Below are 12452 nucleotides of genomic sequence, written 5' to 3' on the forward strand. Positions count from 1 at the left end.
AGAAGCTGAAGTACAGGAACATGATGGTGCGAAAGATGTTAAAGTACAGGACCATTACGGTGCTAAAAATGCTAATGTACAGGACTATGATGGTGTTAATGATGCTAAAGTTTAGGAGCATGATGTGGCTAAAGATGCTAAGTACAGGACCATGATGGTGCTAAAGACGTTAAAGTACAGGACCATTATGGTGCGAAAGATGCTAAAGTGCAGGACCATGATGGTGCTAGAGAAGCTGAAGTACAGGACCATGACAGTGCTAAAGATGCTAAAATACAGGAACATGATGGTGCGAAAGATGCTAAAGTTTAGGGACATGATGTGGCTAAAGATGCTAAGTACAGGACCATGATGGTGCTAAAGACGTTAAAGTACAGGACCATTATGGTGCGAAAGATGCTAAAGTGCAGGACCATGATGGTGCTAAAGAAGCTGAAGTAAAGGACCATGACAGTGCTAAAGATGCTAAAGTACAGGAACATGATGGTGCGAAAGATGCTAAAGTTTAGGACCATGATGGTGCTAAAGAAGCTGAAGTACAGGACCATGACAGTGCTAAAGATGCTAAAGTACAGGAACATGATGGTACGAAAGATGCTAAAGTGCAGGACCATGATGGTGCTAAAGAAGCTGAAGTACAGGACCATGACAGTGCTAAAGATGCTAAAGTACAGGAACATGATGGTGCGAAAGATGTTAAAGTACAGGACCATTACGGTGCTAAAAATGCTAATGTACAGGACTATGATGGTGTTAATGATGCTAAAGTTTAGGAGCATGATGTGGCTAAAGATGCTAAGTACAGGACCATGATGGTGCTAAAGACGTTAAAGTACAGGACCATTATGGTGCGAAAGATGCTAAAGTGCAGGACCATGATGGTGCTAAAGAAGCTGAAGTACAGGACCATGACAGTGCTAAAGATGCTAAAGTACAGGAACATGATGGTACGAAAGATGCTAAAGTGCAGGACCATGATGGTGCTAAAGAAGCTGAACTACAGGACCATGACAGTGCTAAAGATGCTAAAGTACAGGAACATGATGGTACGAAAGATGCTAAAGTGCAGGACCATGATGGTGCTAAAGAAGCTGAAGTACAGGACCATGACAGTGCTAAAGATGCTAAAGTACAGGAACATGATGGTACGAAAGATGCTAAAGTGCAGGACCATGATGGTGCTAAAGAAGCTGAAGTACAGGACCATGACAGTGCTAAAGATGCTAAAGTACAGGAACATGATGGTGCGAAAGATGTTAAAGTACAGGACCATTACGGTGCTAAAAATGCTAATGTACAGGACTATGATGGTGTTAATGATGCTAAAGTTTAGGAGCATGATGTGACTAAAGATGCTAAGTACAGGACCATGATGGTGCTAAAGACGTTAAAATACAGGACCATTATGGTGCGAAAGATGCTAAAGTGCAGGACCATGATGGTGCTAAAGAAGCTGAAGTACAGGACCATGACAGTGCTAAAGATGCTAAAGTACAGGAACATGATGGTACGAAAGATGCTAAAGTGCAGGACCATGATGGTGCTAAAGATCTTAAAGTACAGGACCATTATGGTGCTAAAGAAGCTGAAGTACAGGAACATGATGGTGCGAAAGATGCTAAAGTGCAGGACCATGATGGTGCTAAAGATGTTAAAGTACAGACCAATGATGGTATTAAAGATACTCAAGTACAGGACCATTATGGTGCTAACGATGCTAAAGAGCAGGACAATGATGATGCTAAAGAAGCTGAAGTACAGGACCATTATGGGGCTAAAGGTGCTAAAGAGCAAGACTACGATGGTGCTTAAAATCCTAAAGTGCTAAAGCCCCACATGAAAACATTGTAAAAGATATATTTCGGGCGCTTGAAGAGCAGCTGCTGTTATTTTTAATCTCCTGAGCTGGGCTGCAGGCATGACGGCGCCCTCGCTAACGTTAGACCACGACTGTCTCAAAACATGATTTCTCTGGCAAACGTTGATTGCCAAATGAAACATTTATAATAATCATTTACAGTCAGACATTTCTTGATGTCTTCATAAAACTTTCTCTTCCGATCTTTTATGCATTTTAGGAAATGTAATTTACCAAATGCCCGAAGAAAAGAGCAGCAACGTTTTGCTAAACAAAGATTATCTAAAGAAAAAAAAAAAGACTCAAACTTGCCTTCAGTGAACTTTGTGACCAAATGTCTTCTGACACCGGTCAAGTTGTTCTCCCGTTGAGCAGAAGAAGCCTTTCTGTTGGTTGGTATGAGGAACCAGAAGAAGCTGGTTGGTATGAGGAACCAATAAAGGCTGGTTGATGTGAGGAGCCAGAAGAAACTGGTTGGTATGAGGAACCAATGAAGGCTGGTTGTTGTGAGGAGCCAGAAGAAGCTGGTTGGTATGAGGAACCAATGAAGGCTGGTTGTTGTGAGGAACCAGAAGAAGCTGGTTGGTATCGAGAGCCAGAAGAAGCTGGTTGGTATGAGGAACCAATAAAGGCTGGTTGTTGTGAGGAGCCAGAAGAAACTGGTTGGTATGAGGAACCAATGAAGGCTGGTTGTTGTGAGGAGCCAGAAGAAGCTGGTTGGTATGAGGAACCAATGAAGGCTGGTTGTTGTGAGGAGCCAGAAGAAGCTGGTTGGTATGGAGGACCATTAAAGGCTGGTTGGTCTGAGGAACCTAAAAGCTGGTTGGTTTGAGGACCCAGTAGAAGCCGGTTGGTGTGAGAAGCCGGTTAGTGTGAAGATCCAATAGAAGCTGGTTAGTGTGAGGATCCAATAGAAGCTGGTTGGTGTGAGGAGCCTGAAGAAGCAGCTCTCGGGCTCAGTGTCTGACGTCCCAACTCAGGCTGCTCTCTGTGTCAGGCTAAATTTGGCTCGCCTGGCTCGGGTTTCAGTGTGGGGGCTTCTGTCAGGGAGGGAGATGGTGTTGAGGCAAAGTGCTGACACTTGTTTGTGCCAGTCAGTGTTTGTTTATGCCAGGCTGAGAGGTGGCATGATGATGCAACACACACCTGACACACTGAAACATGGCACCTGTGTCAAACCTGACATAATGCAATATGGCACCTGTAACACACCTGACACACTAAAACATGTCACCTGGAATACACCCGACACACTGAAACATGGCACCTGTAACACCCCTGACACACTGAAACATGTCGCCTGCATCAAACCTGACACACTGAAACATGTCACCTGTAACACACCTGACACACTGAAACTGAAACATGTAACCTGCAACAAACCTGGCACACTGAAACATGTCACCTGTAACACACCTTACACACTGAAACATGTCATTTGTAACATACCCAACATACTGAAATATGTCACCTGTAACACACTGAAACGTCACCTGCAACACACCTGGCACACTAAAACATGTCACCTGTAACACACCTGACACGCTGAAACATGTCACCTGTAACACACCTGACACACTGAAATATGCCACCTATAACACACCTGACACACTGAAACATGTCACCTGTAACACACCTGACACGCTGAAACATGTCACCTGTAACACGCCTGACACACTGAAATATGGCACCTGTAACACCCCTGACACACTGAAACATATCTCCTGTAACACACCTAACACACTGAAACATGTCACCTGCATCAAACCTGACACACTGAAACATGTCACCTCTAACACCCCTGACACACTGAAACATGTCGCCTGCATCAAACCTGACACACTGAAACATGTCACCTGTAACACACCTGACACACTGAAACTGAAACATGTGACCTGCAACAAACCTGGCACACTGAAACATGTCACCTGTAACACACCTTACACACTGAAACATGTCATTTGTAACATACCCAACATACTGAAATATGTCACCTGTAACACACTGAAACGTCACCTGCAACACACCTGGCACACTAAAACATGTCACCTGTAACACACCTGACACGCTGAAACATGTCACCTGTAACACACCTGACACACTGAAATATGGCACCTATAACACACCTGACACACTGAAACATGTCACCTGTAACACACCTGACACGCTGAAACATGTCACCTGTAACACACCTGACACACTGAAATATGGCACCTGTAACACACCTAACACACTGAAACATGTCACCTGCATCAAACCTGACACACTGAAACATGTCACCTCTAACACCCCTGACACACTGAAACATGTCGCCTGCATCAAACCTGACACACTGAAACATGTCACCTGTAACACACCTGACACACTGAAACTGAAACATGTAACCTGCAACAAACCTGGCACACTGAAACATGTCACCTGTAACACACCTTACACACTGAAACATGTCATTTGTAACATACCCAACATACTGAAATATGTCACCTGTAACACACTGAAACGTCACCTGCAACACACCTGGCACACTAAAACATGTCACCTGTAACACACCTGACACGCTGAAACATGTCACCTGTAACACACCTGACACACTGAAATATGGCACCTATAACACACCTGACACACTGAAACATGTCACCTGTAACACACCCGACACACTGAAGCAAATCATCTGTAACACACTGAAACACGTCACCTGCATCAAACCTGACACACTGAAGTATGGCACCTGTAACACACTTGACACACTGAAACATGTCACCTGTAACACACCTGACACACTGAAACATATCACCTGTAACACACCTAACACACTGAAACATGTCACCTGCATCAAACCTGACACACTGAAATATGGCACCAGTAACACCCCTGACACACTGAAACATATCACCTGTAACACACCCGACACACTGAAACATGTCACCTGTAACACACCCGACACGCTGAAGCAAATCATATGTAACACACTGAAACATGTCACTTGCATCAAACCTGACACACTGAAACATGTCACCTGTAACACACCCGACACACTGAAGCAAATCATCTGTAACACACTGAAACACGTCACCTGCATCAAACCTGACACACTGAAGTATGGCACCTGTAACACACTTGACACACTGAAACATGTCACCTGTAATACACTTGACACACTGAAACATATCACCTGTAACACACCTAACACACTGAAACATGTCACCTGCATCAAACCTGACACACTGAAATATGGCACCAGTAACACCCCTGACACACTGAAACATATCACCTGTAACACACCCGACACACTGAAACATGTCACCTGTAACACACCTGACACACTGAAACATGTCACCTGCAACACACCTGACACACTGAAACATATCACCTGTAACACACCTAACACACTGAAACATGTCACCTGCATCAAACCTGACACACTGAAACATGTCACCTGTAACACACCTGACACACTGAAACATGTCACCTGCATCAAAACTGACACACTGACACATGACACCTGTAACACACCTGACACATGTCACCTATAACACACGGAAACATGTCACCTGTAACACAACATATAATATATACATTCACTGTACAAACATACTGTACACATACACACCAATATACAAGATACAAGCATCGAGCCCTGGCTGGAGGGCGAGGCAGGCATAAATAGTAGCCTGACTTGCAACTGCAAGCAGGTGTGCCAGGCTGCCAATCAGGGACAGGTGAGGGAAACAAGCGCTAAGGGACACATGCAGGAAATGTAACCAAAATAAGAGCGCTGAAAGGAAACAGAGTAAAAACCCAAACATAACCAAACTGTCAGTAAGAAGTAGTTTACTCAAATGTCTACTTTACTGTAAAAATTGACAGATGGCCACAGTTTGACCCTGGAACAGACACATTGAGGGGACCTCCTTCCTTCTCTGCAGGTATGTGGTGCACATGTGGACATGGTCTGCTGCTTGAAGCACAGAGTGAAATCCTTTTAGGGGGAAAATAATTATTTCTTCTCCTGAGAAGGGTTGAGTGGGCAGCAAAAGGTCAAAGGTCACAACTTCCTTACTTCACCATAACCAGCTTGTCATTAGACCAACCTCATTTTTACATAATACACCTTTACATGTGTGTGTGTGTGTGTGTGTGTATATATATATATATATATATATATATATACACACACACATATAGGAAGTGTTTCCACGTAAGACAGGAAGTGTGTTCACGTAGGACAGAAAGTGTGTCCACGTAAGACAGGATGTGTATCCACTTGAGACAGGAAGTGTACCTACATGAGACAGGAAGTGAGTGTGTACGTAAGACAGGAAGTGTGTCTACGTAAGACAGAAAGTGTGACCACGCAGGACAGGAAGTGTGTGTACATGAGACAGGAAGTATTTCCACGTAGGACAGGAAGCGTACCCACATGAGACAGAAAGTTTGACCAAGTCAGACAGGAAATGTGCCCATGTGAGACAGGAAGTATGGCCACTAGAAACAGGAAGTATGTCCACGTAAGACAGGAAGTATGTACACATAGGACAGGAAGTGTGTCCACGTAGGACAGGAAGTGTGTCCACATGAGACAGGAAATGTGTCCACTAAAGAGAGGAATTGTATCCACGTAAGACAGGAAGTGTGTCCACATGAGACAGGAAATGTGTCCACTAAAGAGAGGAATTGTATCCATGTAAGACAGGAAGTATGTACACATAGGACAGGAAGTGTGTCCACGTAGGACAGGAAGTGTGTCCACATGAGACAGGAAATGTGTCCACTAAAGAGAGGAATTGTATCCACGTAAGACAGGAAGTGTGTCCACATGAGACAGGAAATGTGTCCACTAAAGAGAGGAATTGTATCCACGTAAGACAGGAAGTGTGTCCACATGAGACAGGAAATGTGTCCACTAAAGAGAGGAATTGTATCCATGTAAGACAGGAAGTATGTACACATAGGACAGGAAGTGTGTCCACATGAGACAGGAAATGTGTCCACTAAAGAGAGGAATTGTATCCACGTAAGACAGGAAGTGTGTCCACATGAGACAGGAAATTTGTCCACTAAAGAGAGGAATTGTGTCCATGTAAGACAGGAAGTGTGTCCACGTGAGACAAGAAGTGTGTCCACATAAGACAGGAAGTGGGTCTAGGTAAAACAGGAAGTGTATCTACGTAAGACAGGAAGTGTGTCCACATAAGACAGGAAGTGTTTCCACATGAGACAGGAAGTATGTCCATGTAAGACAGGAAGTGTGTCCATTTAAGAAAGGAAGTATGTCCACGTAAGACAGGAAGTATGTCCACATAGGACAGGAAGTGTCCACGTAGGACAGGAAGTGTGTCCACGTAAGACAGGATGTGTATCCACTTGAGACAGGAAGTGTACCTACATGAGACAGGAAGTGTGTGTGTACGTAAGACAGGAAGTGTGTCTACGTAAGACAAAAAGTGTGACCACGTAAGACAGGAAGTGTGTGTACATGAGACAGGAAGTATTTCCACTTAGGACAGGAAGCGTACCCACATGAGACAGAAAGTTTGACCAAGTCAGACAGGAAATGTGCCCATGTGAGACAGGAAGTATGGCCACTAGAAACAGGAAGTATGTCCACGTAAGACAGGAAGTATGTACACATAGGACAGGAAGTGTGTCCACGTAGGACAGGAAGTGTGTCCACATGAGACAGGAAATGTGTCCACTAAAGAGAGGAATTGTATCCATGTAAGACAGGAAGTGTGTCCACGTGAGACAAGAAGTGTGTCCACATAAGACAGGAAGTGGGTCTAGGTAAAACAGGAAGTGTATCTACGTAAGACAGGAAGTGTGTCCACATAAGACAGGAAGTGTTTCCACATGAGACAGGAAGTATGTCCATGTAAGACAGGAAGTGTGTCCATTTAAGAAAGGAAGTACATCCACATAAGACAGGAAGTTTGTCACGTAGGACAGGAAGTGTGTCCACGTAAGACAGGAAGTGTGTCCATGTAAGACAGGAAAGGTGCGCACGTGAGACAGAAAGTGTGTCCACGTAAAACAGGAAGTTTGTCACGTAGGACAGGAAGTGTGTCCACGTAAGACAGGAAGTGTGTCCACGTGAGACAGGAAGTGTGTCCACGTGAGACAGAAAGTGTGTCCACATGAGACAGGAAGTGTGTCCATTTAAGAAAGGAAGTATGTCCACATAAGACAGGAAGTATGTCCACATAGGACAGGAAGTGTCCACGTAGGACAGGAAGTGTGTCCACATGAGACAGGAAGTGTGTCCACTAAGGAGAGGAATTGTGTCCACGTAAGACAGGAAGTTTGTCACGTAGGACAGGAAGTGTGTCCACGTAAGACAGGAAGTGTGTCCATGTAAGACAGGAAGTGTGTCCACGTGAGACAGAAAGTGTGTCCACATGAGACAGGAAGTATGTCCATGTAAGACAGGAAGTGTGTCCATTTAAGAAAGGAAGTATGTCCACATAAGACAGGAAGTATGTCCACATAGGACAGGAAGTGTCCACGTAGGACAGGAAGTGTGTCCACATGAGACAGGAAGTGTGTCCACTAAGGAGAGGAATTGTGTCCACGTAAGACAGGAAGTGTGTCCATGTTAGACAGGAAGTGGGTCTAGGTAAAACAGGAAGTGTGTCTACGTAAGACAGGAAGTGTGTCCATGTTAGACAGGAAGTGGGTCTAGGTAAAACAGGAAGTGTGTCCCCATAGGACAGGAAGTCTGTCCAAGTAGGACAAGAAGTGTGCCCACATGAGACAGGAAGTGTGTCTACGTAAGACAGAAACTGTGTCCATGTGAGACAGGAAGAATTTCCACTTAGGACAGGAAGAGTACCCACATGAGACAGGAAGTGTATCCAGGTGAGACAGGAAGTGTGTCCACTAGAAACAGGAAGTGTGTCCACGTGAGGAACTTCCCAGGCAAAGAAGACAACTTGGAGTGCGTCCAGCACTTGATGTATTTGTGTCCCACTATCACATTTGCTGCTTTCATTGCTATTCCTGTTCTTCCTGCAGCCACTGATTGCACTCAAGTGTCTGCTGGCTGCGGAAGGAATGTCAAACACACGTTTAGTGGAAGTAAAAATAGCCAGGTTGTACACTCACAAATAGCAACATTACACTACTTCTAACACTAACCCATATTATCTACATGAATGGAATGTACTGTACATTGTCTTCTTCTGCATATTGTACAGTATTTTGTATTTCTATAATGTTTTGTATATTGTACAGGATTGCTTATTTTATTGGATAGTAGTCTGTTTATTTCAATTGTTAGTTTTTTTTATTTCACCCCATATTTGTTCCCACTACCGCACCTTAAATTGGAGTCTTTAATCTCACTATATGCAAATATGACAATAAAGTCTATTCTATTCTGATAAAAACAGCAAGCAGTAAAATACGTTTATCAGAAACAGTCAAACAAACTAACTCAGATCTTTTGGGTTCAGACATTTCATGTGTACTGGCCTGCTTTTATTCAACGACAACATCGACGATTCTTCATCTAATAATGGATTGATTGATCTCAGACGGAAACTATTAACGTGTCAGAATAATAGTATCTAAGTTCCCACAAAACTTTGTGTTGCCATGAGTTCCCGGAGAGAAGACAAAAGCTATCTTTGATCCTACCAAGCGGAAGGCTCGTAAAACTCCACTGTGTAGGAATGTAAGCAATAGACAAAATTGTGTCAGAGTCATGATTTTCTTTTTCATGCTTGAAATAAGAAATGTGATGATCCGCTGCCCAGATCATCACATATTCTAGTTTTGTTGCGTTTGTGTGTCATACTCTGTTTATGTTTGACTTCCTTAGTTCCTGTTTGTTCTGTCACCATGGTTTCACATTAGTTCCACCTGCTACTCGCCGTTTACGCACACCTGTTCCTCTTGATTACTCTCCTTATTTAAGCCAACCCTTTTTTGTTCATTCTTTCTCGGATCCTAATTTGCATTACACGCAACAAGTGACGACTGCTTCTATGTTTATACTCGCTAGCTTTCGCGCTACGCTTAGTTTATCCCTAGCTCTCATGCTAGTAGTTTTTGTTTGGCCTTTTGTGCCCTTGTGCCAGTTTTTCTGTTTCCTCGTCTGTTTTTATTAGTTAATAAATCTTCATTTCTTACCATACGCTGGGCGTCGGGAGGGATTCCCTTTTTTTTTGTCTTTGTTATGAAAAAGGCAGGTTTTTGTCATGAAAAAAATAGTTTTTTTGGGGTTTGTGCAACAATTGTAAGTGAATCTTGTGTATTTTAGGGACGGCGTGGCGCAGTGGAAGAGTGGCCGTGCGCAACCCGAGGGTCACTGGTTCAAATCCCACCTAGAACCAACCTCGTCTCGTCCGTTGTGTCCTGAGCAAGACACTTCACCCTTGCTCCTGATGGTTGCTGGTTGGCGCCTTGCATGGCAGCTCCCTCCATCAGTGTGTGAATGTGTGTGTGAATGGGTAAATGTGGAAGTAGTGTCAAAGCGCTTTGAGTACCTTGAAGGTAGAAAAGCGCTATACAAGTACAACCCATTTATCATTTATTTATCATTTAATGTTGATTTCTTTTTTCTAAATTTTTTTTTTTTAATTAATAAAAAATTCTTCTGTGGTCCGGTACCAATCGCACCGCGGCTCGGTGGTTGTCGACCACTGTTTTAGAGGACGGGCCCCGACCCTATGGTTAGGAATGACTGATGGACGTGATGTTTTGATTGGCATATCTAGCATCTTTTTATCTAGAATTTGAGTTTCGAGAGGAGCTGAATATGAGCTTCCCCTTACTTGGAAAACCAGCAGCTAAATGTACAACACAGGACAAGTTTTACTGTTTTTAATTCATTTATTTTTCATTATTTAAAATGCACTGAAAATGGTTGCACACAATTTACTTGTAAAATGGCAATAAAGATTCTGGTTTTATTGCTCAACTCTTTTTTTTCACTGAAAGTTACTTCAACTGATTATTTTTTTAATTAAAAAAATAATGTTTTTGTTTTTTTAAAGCCTCGTGGATACCACAAGTGTACAGATGAACAAGCTTCCAGTTTTTACTAATCAACATATATATATATATATATATATATATATATATATATATATATATATACACCAAGAGAGTGCAAAGCAGCAATCAGAGAAAAGGATGGCTATTTCTAAGAAACTAGAATATAAAAAATGTTTTCAGATATTTCACCATTTTTTTTTGTTAAGTACATAACTCGACATGTGTTCAGTCATAGTTTTGATGTGACAATCTACAATGTAAATAGTCATGAAAATAAAGAAAACACATAGAATTATATATATATATATATATGCATGATGGCCCTGTTATTGCACATTGATGACTTCACAGGCAATGTGGAGAAAAAAAAAACGAGGTTGTTTTCAGGTCTTAAAGTCCGTTCTTGACCTGCTCATGGACGCCGTGCTCGTCAATGATCAGCATGGACTGAAACTCTCGATCCTTCACCAGGGCTTGGAGACCCTTCAGGAGGAACACACCTTTAGTGACAGTTGATCAATGTGTGTGGAGTGTAAGATACTAGAGGACTTGCCATGAAGGTATGTAATATGTGTATGATGGTGTATGATGGTGTATAATATGTGTATGACGGTGTATAACGTGTATGATGGTGTATAATGGTGTATAATATGTGTATGGTGGTGTGTAATATGTGTATGATGGTGTATAACGTGTATGATGGTGTGTAAATTGTGTATGATGGTGTATAATGGTGTATAATATGTGTATGGTGGTGTGTAATATGTGTATGATGGTGTATAATATGTGTATGACGGTGTATAACGTGTATGATGGTGTGTAAATTGTGTATGATGGTGTATAATGGTGTATAATATGTGTATGGTGGTGTGTAATATGTGTATGATGGTGTATAACGGTGTATGACGGTGTATAACGTGTATGATGGTGTGTAAATTGTGTATGATGGTGTATAATGGTGTATAATATGTGTATGGTGGTGTGTAATATGTGTATGATGGTGTATAATGGTGTATAATATGTGTATAATGGTGTATAACATATGTATGATGGTGTGTAATATGTGTATGATGGTGTATAATATGTGTATGACGGTGTATAACGTGTATGATGGTGTGTAAATTGTGTATGATGGTGTATAATGGTGTATAATATGTGTATGGTGGTGTGTAATATGTGTATGATGGTGTATAACGGTGTATGACGGTGTATAACGTGTATGATGGTGTGTAAATTGTGTATGATGGTGTATAATGGTGTATAATATGTGTATGGTGGTGTGTAATATGTGTATGATGGTGTATAATGGTGTATAATATGTGTATAACATATGTATGATGGTGTGTAATATGTGTATGATGGTGTATAATATGTGTATGACGGTGTATAACATCTGTATGATGATGTATAATATGTGTATGATGGTGTATAGTATGTGTATGATGGTGTATAATATAAGTATGATGGTGTGTAATATGTGTATGATGGTGTATAATATAAGTATGATGGTGTGTAATATGTGTATGATGGTGTATAATATAAGTATGATGGTGTGTAATATGTGTATGATGGTGTATAATATAAGTATGATGGTGTG

General features: G+C 42.0%; 2 protein-coding genes across 3 annotated transcripts in view; both read right to left on the reverse strand.

Annotated features, from left to right (window-relative positions):
• LOC133543917 (palladin-like) overlaps positions 1 to 2837 on the reverse strand; it is a 90744-nt gene extending 87907 nt beyond the window's left edge. Inside the window, exon 1 of the mRNA XM_061888828.1 lies at positions 2171 to 2837. The gene's annotated coding sequence lies outside the window, so the exon portion shown is untranslated. The remainder of the gene's footprint in view (positions 1 to 2170) is intronic.
• Positions 2838 to 10667: 7830 nt separating this feature from the next.
• LOC133543812 (UDP-N-acetylhexosamine pyrophosphorylase-like) overlaps positions 10668 to 12452 on the reverse strand; it is a 36982-nt gene continuing 35197 nt past the window's right edge. For both annotated transcript variants that reach the window (XM_061888616.1, XM_061888615.1), the window contains one exon: positions 10668 to 11338. In XM_061888616.1, the coding sequence (XP_061744600.1) occupies positions 11246 to 11338 (93 nt within the window). In that variant the 3' untranslated portion in view covers positions 10668 to 11245. The remainder of the gene's footprint in view (positions 11339 to 12452) is intronic.

This window comes from Nerophis ophidion, linkage group LG26 (genome assembly GCF_033978795.1).
Source record: "Nerophis ophidion isolate RoL-2023_Sa linkage group LG26, RoL_Noph_v1.0, whole genome shotgun sequence".
Lineage (NCBI taxonomy): Eukaryota > Metazoa > Chordata > Actinopteri > Syngnathiformes > Syngnathidae > Nerophis > Nerophis ophidion.